The sequence below is a fragment of the Polyodon spathula genome, chromosome 3, assembly GCF_017654505.1.
Source record: "Polyodon spathula isolate WHYD16114869_AA chromosome 3, ASM1765450v1, whole genome shotgun sequence".
Lineage (NCBI taxonomy): Eukaryota > Metazoa > Chordata > Actinopteri > Acipenseriformes > Polyodontidae > Polyodon > Polyodon spathula.
In genome coordinates this window covers 20,037,258-20,057,257 of record NC_054536.1, presented here as the reverse complement: position 1 = coordinate 20,057,257, position 20,000 = coordinate 20,037,258, and the positions used below count along the sequence as shown (strand labels likewise).

Genomic DNA, 20,000 nt, shown 5'->3' with positions numbered 1-20,000 from the left:
AAGAAATAGACATGGTATTACAATGGTTTTGATATGGGATGCATGTCAGAATCAACAACATGCTTGAATATCTGTTGGTTACGACATGGCACTGGTATTGAATCCATTAAAGTGGTCAAAATAAGACCGATTTGAATAACTTGCTAGCTGTACATTTCACACATTCTCACTAATTATTAATCACACTATATAACTTTTTTTTTTAATGTGTTTCAATTTTGAAGAATGAATACATTGTGACAAGTTGATCAAATCAAATTTTTTAAAAAGCAGCCTGGAAAAAAATTGACTTGAACTAGGTTTGCTTTAGGCCATCAATACGGAGATAATAAAACAAAAATAAAATAAAAAAGCTGGCGTCATTAGAAAGGCTGTCAGAGAGATCTGCGGTACACGCCGCGCCTGGTAATAAATGGGTATGTTGGTAGCCGAGGGGGAAGCTTTCTGTCACGAAGAGTAGAGGACTGGATGCAGGTGATGCCTCTTGTAAGTGATTTTATAAATGTGATATTAACCTGCTCCCCAGTTCAGGAGGGGGGTTGCATCATCAGAGCCACCGTTCCTGATGCCTGTGACTGAGCTCCAGTACACCCTTAGGACAGTCATTAGGTTTCACAGACAGCTGGGGGCAGGAAGGCCAAATGAGTCGCACCCACACTGGTCTGCTAAGCCTCAGCACGACACTGGCAGTGCTTTATTGTTTAACATAAAAGGTTCGTTGTAGTGTGTCAAACTACATTTATTTAATGTGGCTTCGGGTGAAAGAAGGGGGTTACATCCCAATGGATGCACATTTCATAATTAATGTGATCGTTGCTATTAGCCCGTGTACAATACCATCCCTAATTTGGCCATCAGTTATTGTGACAGCAGAGCCGGTTCCTATCTTTAAGAGGGAGCTGGGCACAGCAGGGGACAGCAGACCAAAGGTGGACAAATCCAGAGCACCCACAGCTACAGGCCATGCTGCTTATCTGGGGGCCCTACGACTGCTCTTTCAACGTGCCTGGACACTTCAGAGTCTGGGATGTGCTTGCAGTTGTTCAGGCTTCATTAGTGGTTTTATGAAAACACTAGAAGTTTCTTCCTGCAAGTTACTTATTTGGAAATGATTTCCCTTATAGCACGATCAAGTTACAGCCCCTCATTCTCCCAGAGCATGTCCTGTTGCTTCTACCAATAACTACAATGGCCATTTAAAATGAGATGCTTGGGGCTAGGGACATGGACAGTTACATGGCGACTCCTCGTTTAAACCTACACCATTGTGCCCTATTAATTGTGACCTGTTAAACTTCTTAACGCCCCTTTATATTCTCACTTTATAAGAACCAGGGGTAGGTGATGTTGCAGGTCTTTCAGGCTTTTTTTCTTCTGGTTCAAATCCAGAATAGGTGAAATGTGTTAGGTATTTGACATCACCACACAATTTGGCTCAACTGCCTGTCTTTGCTCAAAATTGGTAAATTAAGTGGTATTAAATCATTCAGTTCTTTTTTTTGCCATCAAATAGGTCCTTCTGTCATATTAGTCTGATATATCTGCCTGTTGATGGTAGGCAAATTTCGATTTGAGACTTGTGTCTAGTTTTACACTGAATTTGCCAATTAAATGACGTTGCTTGCAAACAGTGATGGCGTGTGCTGGGAACGAGTGGAGATTAGAAGCAAAGAACAGAATATTTAAATCACACAGCGACTTTCTGATATTATTTAAAGTGTGAACAAATAAATTACACTGTAGAGATTCAGGGAGCTCAGCAAAATCAAATTACATAATTTTCAAGAATGTAGTTTTAGAAATGTAGGATGTACAGAAGAGCTTACCTCCATCGCTGTGTAAAACTCCTGCTGAATACTGTTTTACGTGATCTGCTGCAGCTGCATTTTTAGCGACATCTATTTTCTTGTTTACAATGTGCAGTACAATTTCCAGCCTAGAATGCATAACGACTGCACAGCACTGTGTGCATTGTACATGCAGGCACACAGCACAGCTGCACAGTTTTATTTCAGTGTAATTTGTATGAAATACAAATAATTATGAAATCATTTATTTTTATTTCTTAAGAATAATGATTTACACAGGGCCTTAGTTATTATTTCTAAATGTGCCTCAACTAGCTATTAATTTAATTGTCCATGTCGGTATGAAAAAATAGCATTTTTGGAGTTTTGCAAAAAAAAAAAAATGCTGAAATAAATATTTGTTTGCATCTTTCTTGTAACCTATTTCCTCATCTACAAAAGCAAAACTTGCTACAAAAGATTTTACATATAAAATTATTTGTTTGAGAAATAATAAATTTCCATTGGGGTATGTAAACTTTTGACTGTATGTATACACTGAATTAATTTGAATTAATAACACTTACTGTAAAACTGTAATATACATGTATAAAATTTCCGGGGTATATTATATATATATTATATATATAATATATATATATATATTATATATATATATATATATATATATATATATATATATATCAGTTTCCAGTGTGATCAACACTAAATTGGGGTGTCTGGTTTAAACCAGGGTAAACGATTTGCTCCTCTCTCCCCCCCACCCCCCCCCCACCCCCACAGAGATGTCATTAAACGGTCTCCCCCGCAAGGCCGTGACGGCGACTGAAACCCCCCTCCCCCTCCAACGTCTGTCCTGCCCTTACCCGCAACTGCCCACCTTATGGTAAACATAAAGGACTCGTCATAGTGTGTCAAACTACATTTATTTAATGTGGCTTCGGGTGAAAGAGGGGAAATCTCCAAGGAGGACAGTGTCAAACAATTTAATTATCAATTCTAAGCTTTTATGTTTGGCAAAATGATTCTGCTTTGTACCTTCCCCCAGAGCAGACCACACACAGGAGATGTCTGCTATTCCAGTTTCTGGTGTTTAAATATATTTTTAACATTCTGAAATGAATATAATGTTGTGCTGGTGTACAGTACAACACAAAGACTTGTCTGGACATTCGCCTCTTGTTTTCACCTCGTATCGAACCTACTACAGCATTTCCAAACGTAGCGCACGTCATTTATTCATTACATGTTAAAACTATTCACAATCTAGTACATAATAATACAGCTCGTAGCCTGAAATATTTGCATCAACCAATTTCAATCAGCACAATACATACAGTTGATGTATCGAGATATTTGCCTTAGGGTGACCTGTGATTACAAGGCCTTATTATACAGCAGGCTGATTATAGCGCAAATGAGTTTGTGATGAAGAAAGGAAATAAGAGAGAGGACTGCAACTGTAATACATTTCGGGAGTCTGGATAAAGATATTGCACTCTGAGTAATTCAAGAGGGATTGAGTACGGAGATGAATAAATCTATGCCCTCGGCACTGTACCGAATGTATCCTCAATCAAATTGTTCATTACAATTAATAGCAAAATTAGAAACAACCACAATCACAGGCTCCTCTAATTATCGTCAATTAGAGCTTGGTAATCAAGCCCTGATCCCCGCACTGCTGCTCCCTCACCACGAAATGTCAAATTTCATTAGAAACCAGAAGCAAAATTCAAAATCCAACAGCTTTCAGCCTTAACCGAGGCACAGAATGGAGGGCTTCCCTGCACCAGCACAGAGCTAGCAGGGAAAGTAAAAATCATCAAATGGTTAAATCAAAAGAGGAATGTGTTAGGGGTGGTTCAACAGTTTCAAGAACATACTGAACTATACTATACTCTTTTTTATTAAATATATATATATATATATATATATATCTATATCTATATATCTAGATATCTATATATATATATATATATATTATATAGTATCTATAATATATATATCTATAATCTTCATAGATAGATATATATATATATATATATATATATATATATATATATATATATATTTTACGAGTCCTATCTATGTGTAACTGATAACGCAGACTAAATATGAATTGAAGGAAATTATTTTCAGACATATTGCTGGAACATTCCCGATATACCACAACCTTGAACATTCCTGCTCTGTTTAGGAATATAAAAGTGTCCATACCACACAAAATACATGACTAACATTTATATAGTAAAAGCATATGCTCGCAAAGTTTCATCACACTTTAGTTCTGAAAACATGCATTAGCCCAACAGATCCAGAATTTACAGCAAGGTATTGCACAGTGAACATCATGAGCATTGGTTAAGAATGTCTACACCAGGGGATAATATTAGCCCCCTTCTCCACTGCAACATGTAATAAGAGATGGGACTGAGTGGCCTACCAGGTGAGGTTCCCACCAATGCCACTGGTCCTGTTTAGTTGCATTCTTGAGTTTACCCAAGTGTGGCATGGATCCCAATTTGTACACGCCATTGAAAAAGGCAATCACCCAACAAAGTGCCAAAGAAGAAAACCTCAAAACAAGCACAACTGATATCCTACCGTGCCCAATTCTCTCAGACCCCAACCCAGATCAGTAGTCTCAGCACTGGGTGACATATGCAACAAACCAAGACAGTGTGCTTTTGTGCATTAAAAGTACACCTACATACCTGTCATTAAAGGGTAATTCAGTATAATGAGCTCTGCCTAACTTATATATTCAACACAGTATTGACAGTCAGGCACACAAATCTGCACCTATAACAGTGATGAGTGTCAGTTAACATGAACACTTTCACACAATATATTAAAGCAGTGTTGAGAATAAAACATCAACCTGGAAAAGCCAAATCAAAGTGTTTTCAAAAGTGTGCAAAACAGACCTGCCGCTGACTGATACACTGAATGTATACTTTATAAACCTGCATTTATGAGACCTGCATGTAGTCTGAAAAAAAAGAAAAAAACCTGGATGTGTACGCACACACACACACACGCATAAAGCCATACCACCCCCCACCCCCCCCAAAAAAAGAAGCATGCTAACAAACTGATTAATTCTGTTTCAGTGGGGAGCTGATGGGAGGGAGAATGATGGAGCCGCTGCATCAGCCTTCGTGAAATTGATAGTTTCTCACAGTTCTAAATGAGAGCCTCTCTCGTCTGCAAAACCACGGGCTGCACGGTCGGACTCCAGCAATGATCATAAAGAGCACTTTAAACTGTGAAAACCCCTGGGAGCTGGCAGGGAGGGGCGGGGGGGCGAAACGCAGTACTAATGAGAACGACAAGGGGGCAAACATGCATGGAAATGACTGTTATTCCGTTGATGTGCATTTAAGTGCTTTTTTACTGCCAACCACAAAGCAACTGAAATAACTGGTGATGAATGTCGTCTGAAAAGCATTTATTTTCCAATTCGGGAAGAATTGGTTGCGCTCTGCAAATTTATTATTTTAATTCACTCAACTGCATTGAAAAGATAGCGTGAGAGAGACAGAGAGAGAAAGAGTGGGTGAGAGGGTGAATGATTGAAAAAAGAGAACAACCCCTAATCTCAAATTATTGTGCAAATATTAACAATACAAAGCACCACAAATATGATAGAACAAATTTGCTTTGATTTAGTTTTTTGGGTTTAAAAAGATGGATAATTTTAAGAAATAAGTAAGCTGTGTTTTAATTGGTTGGTTACTTTTGAGAAACAAATATATTCTTTACTATGTACTTATTTAAGGAAAACAATCTTTAACTAAACGGTTTCTTAAATGGTAAGGCAGTTTAGCACTGTACATTCTAGAAGAAATTTTGAACCGAGAAAAGACATAGGAGACCGACTGGCTGTTAGAATGTCCTAAAAGATTTTGACTATGAACAGCTAACGTGTTTCTACATCATTGTTTCATTCTGTACACTGGCTCAGGAGAGGACCGAGAATACATTAAAGCAGACAAGCAGTCTGGCTTCCTTGCCCTGGATGGACTGGCTTGCTAGAAGAACAGACACAACAGAGGACACACTTTGCTTGACTCCCTGCTAACAAACCCTTTTAATGGTAATGAAATAGATGCTGAAAGCAGCTGTAGCAACTGGATTTCTATGCAAACAGGCAACTGATCAGTATTATGTTGTATTTATTGTTTTATTAAAGTTGCATTCATTAGAATCTTTTCAAACATCTATTTTGGTGGCAAATCAATTGTATGGTGCAAGTATAAATACAAGTATGCAACAATTGGATTTGGTTCTTATTAATACTACCTGTATACTATCTCTACACCCACACATTGCTGATTATCCTGTAGTTGTAAGAGAATGTCCCCATTCACAGGGGGTGGGAAATAAAAGACTTTGATTCAATTAAAATCGAAGGAAGCTTTAGCCAGACTATATACCTTAGATAACCGTGGTTTTATAGAAGCAGTATTATAAAAAGGACCTGAGCTTCTGAGATCTGATTAGGGTCACAAATAATATTTTGGGGTTTCTTTATTTGCACCTGTAACAGTACTGTTATACATATTTACATGTTCTCCGAAATGACCTGAACGCAATGCTGAACATACCCCTATGATTAAGAAATCTAATGCATAAAGGTCTCAAAATATTTCCCTATCTATAAAGTATGCACTAGTCATCAAACATGTCGAACATTACACTTTAAAAATCAAAAATGATGCTGCCTGGTTACAAAATGAACTGATTCAATAATGGCAGCAGCTTTGGGGTACCTCATTGTTAGAATTCAACACTTCAGTCAAGACTTTATAGGAATTACCAGTAAGTGTATTAATGTCCAACCATTTGGGGCATTAAGAAAGTTCCTCAAACGGACAGTCTTTTAAGTAAGAAATGCAGACAAAAACAAAGAAAAAAAATGGATCACATATGAATTTTAGTACATAATCTGGCTGTATGTTTGAAACAGCACAACATTATGTTTTTACCGACACTGTTTTTCCACAGAAACAAAAACAAGATGGCATGGAGAGATGATGGAGGGTTCAGGTCCCTTACCAGCGCCGGTGCCGCTGCTGGCGGTGATGACGGCCTCACTCCACTGGTCAGCACTGGACACGGAGAAGGAGCGCTGGTGAATCCCGTCAGGCTTGGCGTTGTAGGCCACTAGGTTGATGCCACTGACCGAGCGCTCTGACTGCAGGGAGCTGCTGCTGGTGGAGTGGGGGGCCCCTTGGTTAGGAAGAGAGAGGACAGTGTGACCGTCAGCATCCCGAACGTACCAGATTGAAGACGACAGGGTTGTATGTCACAAATTCCATGGAGTGAGAACAGATCCACCACCAAAAAAATAAATACAACACAAAGAAACCTGTATTAACTGTTCTCTTTTTCTGTATGTGGTATACAGGTTTAGATCTAGCCAGGTCTACTAGAGTGTGACCATGCAGTCATTTGTATCACAGTTCTCTCATGAATCAATAGTGAAACAAATAAACAGCTGGTTTCACATAACCCTATTGCCCCTAATATACCCCCTAGACTACCTTATTTAACATAGCATTTGGTAGACTAGGATTAGTGCCAATCTAGGTTTGTGAAACCAGACAAGTTCTGGGAGTTCTGGAGTGCACATTACATTAGGATGGAAGTCGTCATTATAATGTTCAATCTTTTTTTTTTTTTTTATTTCAAACATACAAAATCGGAATCTGATTTTGCCCAGCAAGTTACCAAAATACATACATGAATAATCTACATACAGCAACTAAGAATGATGTCCTGGCAATTGGCTGACACTTACATATTTGTTTTCCTTTAATTGGCACAATAATTACAGAGCATGGTAGATATCATCCTGGTGCATTTTATTTTCCAGTGCAAGTATTTAGAAGGTAATTGTTACAAAAGTTTTGGCACTGTATTCATATGAATTTGTCTGCAAACATCACATAATTCCAGCACATAAGACTTGGGGGTGGAGGGGTGCTTGTGTTAGCAACATAATATTTATTATATGTGGCACAAATTATAACAGCAAGTACAAAAAACATCCTCATGTTACTTTTGTTTGTTTAGTTTTTTTGTACAATACACATAAGAAACAAACAGTACAAGCTTGAAGACAGAGTGGTACATGGGGCACCTTGAGAAGACTGATTGGAATGTTAGATTCTGCTCTGCTGTTTCTGTCTGCATTGTCTTCATGGACACTGTTGAAACCCTCTAGTGTGTGTTTAGTAGTTTGTTTGTTTTGTGCTGCTCACTCGAAGCCTACTACTCAAATTTAATCCCAAAAAATATTTTAAACATTATGTATTGCCCACTGTTCTGTAAATGCAATGCACATTAAACTAAACTATACACTGTTACAAATGATAGCCTGAAAAAATATTATTAATATTATTTATTTTTATTTTTTTATAGAAAAATGACAAACAAACAAGCTCTGTACCGAGTGGCAGATACAAGCTGGGTGATAAAGCTGGTAATTTCAAATAATTTCTATCAGTTCTGCTTGGTCTCTCCATCTCTCAGTTCCTGTGTCTTTCTGAATTGCCATGCCGCCGCCTTTTTCATGTTCATCGTTACCAGTACATGTGTAAACGATTCCTCTGACTCGCTCTCTAATTAGCCCTTAATTAACAAGATACACGCCGAACGGTAATTATCTTGCTTCAGCCCCCTGACTGGCACATCCATCTCTCCCAGCGTCTACTAACAGACTCTACATTTCCCAATCAGGACCGCCACAACCATTTTACACCCTGCTGCCTCAGAATCTTTATTAATTAATTTAACCCACACAACAACTATAAGGCAGTCCTTTACCATCATACTGAACCCCACTGCAGTAGAAACTAAGATGATCAGCCTTTGTGTACATATTGCTTACACTATCACACATATGTGTGCCATTTGAGCACCAATGTTACTCATCATTACTGCACCTATAGCTCTAAAGCTTGTATACTTCATCAGCAATAACACAGCCACTATTGTTTGTTAAGTGCCCACGGGATTGGAATATAGCCATTGCATTCCTTTACCCTTCCATTAATATATGTAACAGGTTAATTAAGTAGTCACTGCACATTTAAAACATATTTCAATTGTGCATCTCTTTTTGCATTAGCACTAGATTTAACCAATATTGATCTTAATTAGTACAAATCTGTAAAGTAGTAAAGGGAAAGGGATTGTCGAGGTCAAGCAAGGTTGTGAAAGTATGGCAAGTTGCAGTACAGTACTCATAACATGAATTCAATGTTACATTACTGAATCTCAGTTGCAAAGTAGAAAATGGATTGCCATGGATGAGTGCAACAACAGGGCTGCCAATCTGGGACAGAAATACAGTATGGGTGAAAAGGAAAATATCATTCAGCTATTTCAGCTACTGTTGGTGCATTTATGAGCACGATAAACACATTGGTAGTCCTCCGCCAAATTGTATTTGTAGCAAGGTTAGTTAAGCAAAAGGTGGGCAAGTATACTGTAAAGTATGTAAGTAGAGTTACAGCGTGAATAGCAGATAGAAAAAATAATAGTGGGAGAGAAGTCTGAAGATTAGAGCTATTGGTAAAACAACCACCTTTGCATTTTACAACCAAAGCAACAGCCATAGCCTCAGGAAAAATAATTAAAACTAGGGAACCAACCTGCTGCTGAACTCTTGCCCTCTTTTGAGACCAGAGACAAAACAAACACTTGGTAAAATCCTGTTCCACTCTACTGTAGCTGTAAATGATTTTCAGATCCAGTTACTGTTCCTCCCAATCGAATGCTAGTTAATTGTCTTCCTCGCTCTAACTAGAGAGTCCAACTTGCTTTCGGTCAGCGAAGGTTTCTTTTGTAACCCTAGAGATTAACTGCACTGCTGATCTGAACCCAGTGTTTGCCCGTCAAAAGCCCTGTTGGACCTCAACTCCATCAGAACCGCCTAACCACGAGCGGTGAAAGTAACACAAGAAAAATAAAAGGTCTTACGAAGAAAAAATAAAACGATTTATGAGCTAGACGAGAAAAGAAAACCTAATCCACATGCACTCCTACTGTGAGCAGAGTTCCACCAAGTGAAAACATGAATACAAACGCACAGCTGGCTAGTTCAGATGGGTTTGCTAAATGTACCTGTAGCAGATAACTTTGCCTTTAATGTATACCATCGTCCAATGAACTATTACCACTAAAAAAAAGAAGCAATGTTTAAACAATATTTCATTCTGTCTACGAAATGGACATATTGGTTCCTTTTTTATTGAAAGAGAAAATGTAAATGTCATTTTCCTTCCTGTTCTGTGGTGTTTAAATAATTGAATGATTCTGGTTTCTGTTGTTCCAATACTAAACTATTATAATTTTTCTCTAGATCTGCCTTTACCTGGCTTTGAGCTTTTCTGAGGCGTGCCGGGACCGAACAACTTTGCTCCTTTCATTGAAATCTTGTGACAATATGATCCGCCAACGCCACCACCTCTACATATAAAGAGCGTGAGAAGGTGAGCCTGTCAGAGTTGAAAGGTCACATAGCCCCATGATTTGAATGGAATGAAGAAGGCTTGTCCACTTAGGATTGTCCAGATAAGCTCATAGCCAGATAAAAGCAGATTTAGACCAATTACAACTCAATATTGGACCAACAGAACCACTCAATTAAAATAAATGCCATAAATTAAGAGAAATATAGGAAAGCAATTATGTTTTAAGCTCCCCACCACCCATGGAAATAGAACCTCTTTCACAGGCGGTGGAGGGGAGGCATGGAGATTGACATGCCATGTGCCACACCCCTTGAATCCAGCCAGCTCCTAATTGTGGCTTTGCTTCAAACTAGGGCCTATAGGTTTGTTTCTAAAAAGTGCACATAAACAGGGTCATTCACATTTCTACGTCTTCATCACAAAGGGTGTTTTTTTTTTTTTTTGAAGAGATGGGTGCTGTAACAGACCCCCTTTGAAACAAAAAAACTGCAATTAACGGTTCATTTGATTTGGATGGTTTCCAAGATGTAATTGTATTTATTTAATTTTTAATTGCAGGCTGGCTTGTTACTCTTGGTCTCATTTCAGACAAAAATACAGTTTTCAGAAAGAAAAATGCTCAATAGGATTGTACTCTGCATCCAGAACCAAATTATCATTATTATTATTTTATTTATTTATTTTTTTAATTTACATAACCAAGGTGCAACAGCTATAAAGATAAGTCTTTTAGAAATTACATAACAAAACTACTACATTTCAAATCTACTATAATTGTTTTTTTTTTTTTTACTACAACGTTATTTGTATTTTCAGCAAAACATGAAAAAAATACACGAACACTTTGAATAGGGGTAAAAGAAAGTTTCTTTTTCTTCCCCACACACATTTTTGTTATAAGAAAGCTTCCTCATTACCAGGAGTAATAAGTGTATCAAATTCGAGTAATTATGTCTAATTAGTATCAGTAATTATCCTGTTGGGCCAAAGAAAATTAATCTTTCGATTCCCATCAGGGGGCTTGCTCTAAAACAGTGAGGGAGGCAGACATGCGCCAAGCAGCCATGCTGAGCAGATGTAAATCACTGTGTTCGCATTGAGTTCTGCAATGGCAGCCCTTCCACTATTAGGGTTACTAAGGATCAACAAATTAAAAGGCACCAAGGTTACCGCAGTGGGTCTTTATTGTGGCATGGGTACGGAGATCCTAACCTTGAATGCTATCGTGAAAACATTGTTCATCCACCAACATTAAGGGATTGGGGTTTTCCTGAACCCTTTCAACACTGCAGACCTGCACACAAGATGTCTAAAGAATGGAGCTGGAATTGAAAAAGGAATTTACCACAACCTTGACCACCACTTCAAACAGACACCATTCCCACAACTCCCACCCCTGGTAGTTCCTTCAGTCATACAGCCAATAGTAAGACATTGATGTACTAATAGATCACTGCAGACAGCGGAAGGACAACATAGTTCCAATTTAAACTGAAGAAATAATGAAGAATTAGAAGCATTGTACAAATCTAACATATCATGCATGGCCCAACTGAATATCAGATTTATTTTCACCTGACCTATTTGACCTCACCTCATGGGTCCGCTAAGGACAAGGCTAAGTCGAAAAATACATTTGACATTTTCAGTTGGGCCATGGCATATCCTCCCTCTCTCTATGTATAATTTTTATTTTTTATTTTTTTCAAACATAGAAGTTTGAATGCACCACAACCAGGAGCTGAATCATTTTACTTTTAAACAAAATGCTCATGCTTTCCACCACTGAGGCAGACCTGCTTTAAGAAAGCAGTCAGAAGTCATTCATAATAAAATTTCAGCAGGAAAATAAATTAAAAAGCAATAGCACCAATTTTTATATTACCGAAGTGACATTTTTGAAAGCTATTTCACAGAACTGTGCAGCTGTGAAGGAGTTCAAAATACATACAGCAATCACCACAAATTCCTCCCTGTTTGCAAATCATTAAAGCAGAGACTCTGGTGTCAAAAATATAATGCAATTCATTTTTTATACAAATGTTCGAAATGCACAGGTCGGCTGGCAAGCACAGGAAACGAGACGCAAATGAGATTGCATTTCCACTGCAATGCAGGGAGTGAAAAAACACTAAAACAAGACTCCACATGACACACGCATATTGTTTAAATATCAGCTCTTATACAAGCCCATGCACCACATACACTCTGTGGAACTGATACACTGTGTAGTGGATTACATTCTGTTGCTGAAAGGTTTAGGAAGATATATTTACAGTCATAGTTGCAATTATTACTTCGAAGTAAAGAAACTTTCCCTGCCTAATGTGTTTCCATCATACTCTTTCTGAACGTTAACCACCTCCAGATTGGAAATGGTCACATTATTGAACGAAGGCATTGAATCCTCTTGTGTATTTAAGAGGTTTCTTTATTGTTAAAAACCAGAATACTATGCCCATCCCAATATACTGTATGTGTTCACCGATACAAGGAAGGAAACAAACAAGATTGATCATTTATTTATGTCTTCAACATTGAAAACGACTATGCACATCTTCGTTGAAAACTTGGAAAAAAGATCTTAGTCAAAACGTTAATCAAAAGAATGGCTATTTAGTTTACAAAATTACAATACATTGTGGGCAGGCGGCTTCAAGAGGAGAGAAAGCTTGTGGATTTGCAGCTAAAATAACCTCAGGTAATGTAAACAAAGTGGTAAGCTAACAATGTACAAGTGCACTCAAAGCTAAACTGTGGATGAATAATGGGAGTAATTGGACAGGACTATGAAAAACCTGAACTTAACACACATTTATATTTTATTTTACTGCTACTTTTTGTTTGATCTTTCCCACTTTCCAACCTCCTGCATGGTAGCACACGTGTATTTAGAATTGAGAATTCCATTCGTACCTCAGCATCTCTGCTTAACAAAGGAACGAAAGCAGCTCCTGAGCACTACAGGCATTAGTAAGTGGTATGTGTTTGAGAGTTTTTGTGCTGATGAGATGTAAAGGGGAAAAGAAAAAAAAAAAAGGGTCTGTAATTGACATCACAGCGATAATATTCTGCCTTGGTCCTTTCATTGGTCGAGAATCCTCTCCATACTGCATTTCAAATTCTTCAATCATCTTGCACGGCAATTGTCAAATTTGATGCTAATGATTAATGAATTAAACATGGATCCCTCAATTAGTCCTCAGAGAATAATTCTGCATAAAAGAGCAGCTAATGTAATTACAGTAAGTGAAATAATCAGATGTTAACATCAGTGTACCGCTGTCTGACTTTCATCTCCTACATGTCACTTTTATCAATTGAATGGATGTGTGAAGTGCTCACGAAGCCAGCTTGTGCAATTTAACACTATCCAGGCCAGGCTTCAGTACAAACCTTCAGGTTTTTGTTCTGCTTTGGTGTAAATGTACTGCACAAGTATTGCACACACTATACCTCTGCATCATTCAGTATCTCCTCCTTTTCTATCAATTTATATATTGTTTTCTTAGAATACCAAATAGTGTGCAATACAAGGCCTACATTGCATCCCGCCTAGGGGTCAACCTGCGGTTGTAAAGGGGTCTTTCAAAGTGTTTAAGCCCCTTACACACTGGCACTTCTACCCAAGTTATAGCTACCCATGTCACAATCCCGCATAGTGTGAAACCATGTACCTGGGTTGTACCAGGGTTAACCGGGTCCCACCGACCCACCTCAGGGTTGACATGCTTTGACCCGAGTTGAACGTGACAAAATACATGATGGCCGTGGAAATAATAAACAGCCACGCCTGTGTGAAGGTTTCACTTCTGCGAGAAACTTTGTTTATTCTGTTTAGTGATATTTTTGTTGCTTCAGACACACCATGAGCCAGATTGCAGCAGGGATGAAGAAACATTTAATCGAATCATCATTTGGGCAGACGGTTTAGTCCAGAGAAGCTTGAATGGAAGCGTCAGTAAGAAGCTGCTTCCGGGGAGTTGATACGCATATTGTTTACTTGGTGTGTGTCACCCAGGTCAACTGCTTTACAAAAGCAGTGTAAAATCACGTAGCTGACCTGCATGACCCCGGCTAGAGCATGCCATTGTGAAAGGGGCTTTAGTTTTTTTGTACATGGTAGAAAACACATTGTAAAACCATTATTATTATTATTATTATTATTATTAATGTGATTATTATTATTATTATTATTATTATTATTATTAATGTGAAAGGCCAATCTAGTCATCCTTTTAATAGTTTAGAATACATGCTCTTCCTTGCAGACTGAACATAAATTACAAAATTTTAGGAAAGAAGAATGAACAGGAAACTATTTTTACCAAAAAAAAAAAAAAAAAATACATTTAAAGTGTCAACACAGAAAACAGCATTAGCCAAAAAAGTAGGTTCACATTGGACAGAGTCCAAAACAAGCAATCCATCCAAACTACAATCAGGCCACCAACGAAACAGTCAGTTACATCATGTGACTCTGCTAGTAATGTATCCAATACACTGGAAAGACAATACATAGAGAAAATCGGAAATATCAGAAACTGAATAGAATTGTGACGTGTAGTGAGCATCTTAATACAAAAAAATTATTTCAATACGCTGTCTCGGTTCTGAATGCAATATCTTTTAATCCAGAGAATGAAAAAGGTTTCAGAGCTGCAGAGGAGGACAGGATATTTTTCCTCAGGAGTTGATGAGGCGCAACACAGCCAGGCCCCTCCATCGAGTTATTACTATTATGTACATGAGAGTGCGTGGTGTGTGGGGATAATGGTGCATTAATGCTAATGTGACACTCCTATCATCCAAGGCTGTCATGCAATCCGTGACCCCCAAGCTTACAGGAGTCTAGCAGACTCAATAAAACACATCAGGTCGTTCTGGTAAAGAGTCACAGGCTGTGTAATACAGAGAGCTTAACCAGCGCGGGTCAACTTTCACCACAGCTCCACAGGGCCCGACTGAACATGGAAGCCCACATTAGCTTTAACCAATGGCTTCCCAGTAACAGAGATCCGCTTGAGAGGCATTTCAGTCTGTGCCTGATCAAAATTGACAGGGTCCATTAATACTTTGATATAATGTATCTGTCATGGGTGACACAATTGAAAGCACATTAACAGGATAATAATATTAAAATCTGCCAGGGAAGTGTTGGCCCTAAGATTAAGTAAGTGCTCAGTCGTCCCCCCCACCCCCCCTCCCCCCCCTTTGTTTATAAAACGTTTTAGATCTCTGAAGTCAAGGAATTATAAACAATGGACATGTTCATTATATGAATGAAAAATTGACCTTTTTTCATCAATTGCATGCTTAATGAAACCCAAATCTAATTCAAGGGTGCAGAACTATACTTTGTGAGGGGCGAGATACAGGGAACACCAACTTGCCAAGGACCGAAATTCATGTGGTGAAGAATATTACACAGACAATTTAAATTATTCCCACGTATTGCATACCATAGGCGTTTAAAATCTTGGTAGCTAAACACAATAAGGTTTTTATTACTTATCCTCTGTGTTTGGTAAAGATTTCAGTGGAAGATGTTGCAGCATTTCTGGGACACATTTCTGTTTTTGGCTCCAGTGAAGTGGTGGCGACTCTAAGCACAGCAAGCAGATTATCATTGCACAGTCTCTCTCAGGTATGACCTATTCAGGTTCATAATGGAGAACACCTGCTCTCAGGTTCAAGTACTGCCAAACAAGGAGACCAACTTTAAAGCTTCTCTGCAGAGATTGGGAAACTGATCAAGATCCAAAGATCTCTAGAATTCCAGCAGTGGCACTTCCCTATGCTCATTCTTCAGCACACTGGAACACTGCAGTTCAATGACTTCCAGCTGGAGTTGGTCAGGGACACTGTCAGCATCAACGGAGAGAAAGGGTCTGAAGAGAGTTTAAATGAGGTTCGCTCACTCCTGAAATCTGCTGCCAAACACTTCCTGCAGTTGTTTCAGTACACGTGCATGGCGAATCCATTTGTATGTTGATTCCTGTGGAAAGGCTTCTGGACATGCTTTAAAGTGTTGTCGGCTGCCCTTTCTCAAGCTGTTTTGTGAACAGCTTTAACTTCATTTCAAAAGCACAAACAGTTTCAAACACATCAGAAATAAGATGCTGACTGCCTTGTAACTTCAGATTTAAGATGTAATATCACTTTAAAAAGCAAGATTAACAATCCAGTCACTGTCTTCCATAACAGAGGTGTCCCATCACTTCTGTTGCAGAATTTTTTTTTATTTTTTTTATTTCTCAGCCCTAAAATAAACAAAAGCTTTAAAAGATGTTGTCACAGCTAAGCCATCTAACTTCTGTATGATAAACAACGTCCCAGTGAATAGCATTTATATTTTCCAAAAAAGATTGAAATTCACGACGTTTTAAATAACGTGCACGAATGAAGTTAACTGTCGATACAACAAAGTCCATGACCTCTTTGAGTTTTAGATATTTCGCACGTAAGGCCTCCTGATGAATTATGCAATGGTACTGCTTTAACAGCTCCACTCTTTCACTGAGGTGCTTCATTAAACATCCAGTGAGCCCTGTACTTGCACCTATCATAACCGGTACACCGTCGGTAGTCACCCCTACCAGCTTATCCCAGGGTAATTCTTCTATTGCAATTTTAAATGCATTAAAAATATCAGCGCCAGTGGGTCTGCTGTGCAAAGATGCAAGGTATGCCAGCTCCTGGCGGACTTCAAATGTTCTCGTTACTCCACGAATGAAAATTAAAAGTTGGGCCATGTCACTGGCATTGGTGCGTTCATCAAGAGCAGCCGAGAAGTACACAAATCATTACATTAGCTTTTTAGATCACCATAGCTATTTAAAGACATGCCCATCACTGCATATTCGTTCTGGAAAGGCAAACAAGTATATTTTTTCTTTGAAATACATATTTCCAGACATTATTTTACAAAATCTCCATCTGTGAAGGGGCATCCTGATTTTGCAATGAGCTGAGCGACTTTCGTAGCAGATTCAGATTCCTTGTGTTTATGTTCAAAAACACCTTGCTGGCCTAATAACTGCTTTCTGAGATTTTCAATTTGTTTTTGCTCTCAATTCCCATAGCTAGTCTTTGTATTATTAATGTTTTGTCTGATAATGACAGCGTAAATTGAATTATTTCGGGACGGCAATACATTCAAGGACAGACAAGTACAGACACCCAGCCTTGACTCAACAAAAAAGTATTTTTCTGTCCACTCTGGGTTCCACTTCCAGTATTCACGATCCTTTTTAGATTGTCTGCTTGAAAAGCGATGATCGGCAATCACGATGATACAGTACAATAGATTAGCAGTAAAATGTTCACAATATCTCATCATTGTTTCAGCCAAACTGCTAATTACTAGGCTGACAAATAAGAAACGTGTATTGTGCATTAAACCTCTCAAACAACTTCTTAATTTCCAACACTGCTCCCTCTCAGGTGGCTGCCTACTCCTCTCCCACACAAACTCATGAAGGTTAATTGATTGTGGACTCCAACCAACACAGACCTCCTCTCTCCAGTGTAACACTCTCATTTCAACTAATTAACCTTTGCGACTTGTTGGAATCTGTCTGTCCAAAGGGAGAAAGGCAGTGCGCTGTCAAGACATGATGCAGTGCAGTGGGGACTCTCACACCTCAACAAGTAAATCAACACAAACAGCAGAACTGGACCTTAAAAATCAAGCAAACCATAGCCAGAGGCCTGTGTTTACTTGTACACTTGTAAACTTGAAATTACCTCAAGTAAAAATAACTCAGAGTTTGTCCATTTATAAAAATAGTATCGCTTTTCAATATGTTGCAATCTTTACCATACACTGGTTGTATCAACACCTACCTACAATGATATATTTAAAATGTTCATCAGTCATATTCTTCTTCGTAGTGTGCACCTGTTTGTACTTTTCAGTGTCTTTCTCAATCCTGGCTCTTGCCCAGCCCTACACCTTCCCTTTTCTTAATTACTCTTAATTGCCTCCTCCCTCTTGTCTCTTCTCACCTTAACTCTCATGACCCACACATCCCTTCCGATGTGTCCCTTCTACCCGCTCTCCAGGTACGAAGCCCTAGTCTATTTTGAGGAGGACTACACAGCCAAAGCCACCAAACAAACAACTTAGTACGCTACTTTAAAACACTACTGTTTGGGGATGGGACAAAAACAAAACCATTGCTTCTGTTTTGAAGGTTACCATCACTCCAGAGGCATCTCTGTGAAAGTGAAGCAGTCAGGAAGCCCATATTAAACTGTTAAGGCCCCCACTCCCCACTCAGTGCTTACCAGTATTCCCTGGCACTAGCTGCAGGTTGCTCCTGTCCTTAGTGAGCCCGTTGGTTTTGGGACTGGCAGTAGGTGCAGTCGTGGCCATAGCTCTCGGTGGTCGTTTTCCAGGTACCTTCACTGTTGTCCTCAACAAATCAATCTCTTTGCCATGGACGTTCTGCATGTAATCCTAACGAGAATGAAAAGCACAATTTAATGAGGGAAAACACTTCCAGTTACAGATTTGTTCCCTCTTTAAACATTTTTTTATTGATACAAAACTGGGAAACTAACACGTTAGGGGTGCTTGCGAGATGCTGAATTTTAGTATATATAACAATAATGGTTTAGAAGACATGTAGTAATAACAAAAGAATGATTATCAACTTGAAGAGTTTTTGAAAACATTGATAAAGACTTCTTGCCAATCAAATAATTGTACTAGTTTTGTTTAATATTCTGCTGACATTGAATTACAGTATTACCAAACTAGGTTGTTTTAAACCAAAATAATAATAATATACTCAACAAATCCATTAAAGTGTCTTCACTTAGAACAACCTGAAAGCATCTATCCCATAAAATATGTTATCCTTTTCTCCTTTGAGCTATATCTTTGTCTAATTTACTTTCCTCCAAATGAAAAAAAAAGCAAAAAACATACAATATCAATTGTTCGACTAAGCGCATTTTTCTCTCAAATCATTCACACATTCATCCTGTACAGCTTAATATATAATTCTATTCCCTGTGGATACTGTAATCAGAAAAATATAATGAACAGGACAACCAATTCTAATGTACAGTAGTCTCCGCATATAGTAACACCTCCTAAGAGAACACTTTGCCTAAGGGAACACCCTCGTGGTGAAACAGATTTTTCCCCCATTGTAAATGCTCCGGCTAAAGGAACAGGAACTTTGCTTCTCGGCACCAATAGTGATTGTTTTACAACGGATACAGTAGTGTTTTGTAACCTGGTAACTCATCATCGAACTTAAATTAAAATTATTTATTTAGTCTTTTCAAAAACAGTTCTGGAAAGAAACGGATTGGTTCGTATCTTAAAAGAACCGTCTTTATATCATTGTCTCATTTTGTATTCCAGTTTCATTGCTACAAAATGGCATGTAAACAAACAGAGAAATGCAATTTGGCATTTCCCGTTCTGGTGAGACGCTTCACCATTCTGTTAAATAAATAATGTACATGTCTTTTATGCTGCTGCATTTTCCTAATGTGTGTAGGGGTGCCGTGTTAATTTAGTTTGACAGATCGTTTATTAACATACATTTGCCAATTGCATTTTTTTTTTTACTTATTCAGTTCATGTCATATGTTGATGCACATGCGTCAAGACAAGTAATACATATTTTGTTTCATATGGTGTCTGGTGACTAACTCCGGCTTAAAGAATGGCTATAAGAAA

General features: G+C 38.4%; 1 protein-coding gene across 4 annotated transcripts in view; it reads right to left on the bottom strand.

The window, feature by feature from the left end:
- The window catches only part of LOC121312828 (arf-GAP with GTPase, ANK repeat and PH domain-containing protein 3-like), a 195,819-nt gene that overhangs the window by 36,320 nt on the left and 139,499 nt on the right, over positions 1-20,000 (bottom strand). For 2 of the 4 annotated variants that reach the window (XM_041244636.1, XM_041244634.1), the window contains exons 11-12: positions 18,590-18,761; positions 6,873-7,046 (exon numbers count right to left, since the gene is read on the bottom strand). In XM_041244636.1, the coding sequence (XP_041100570.1) occupies positions 6,873-7,046; positions 18,590-18,761 (346 nt within the window). The remainder of the gene's footprint in view (positions 1-6,872; positions 7,047-18,589; positions 18,762-20,000) is intronic. The other 2 variants (XM_041244637.1, XM_041244635.1) reach the window with 1 other exon arrangement.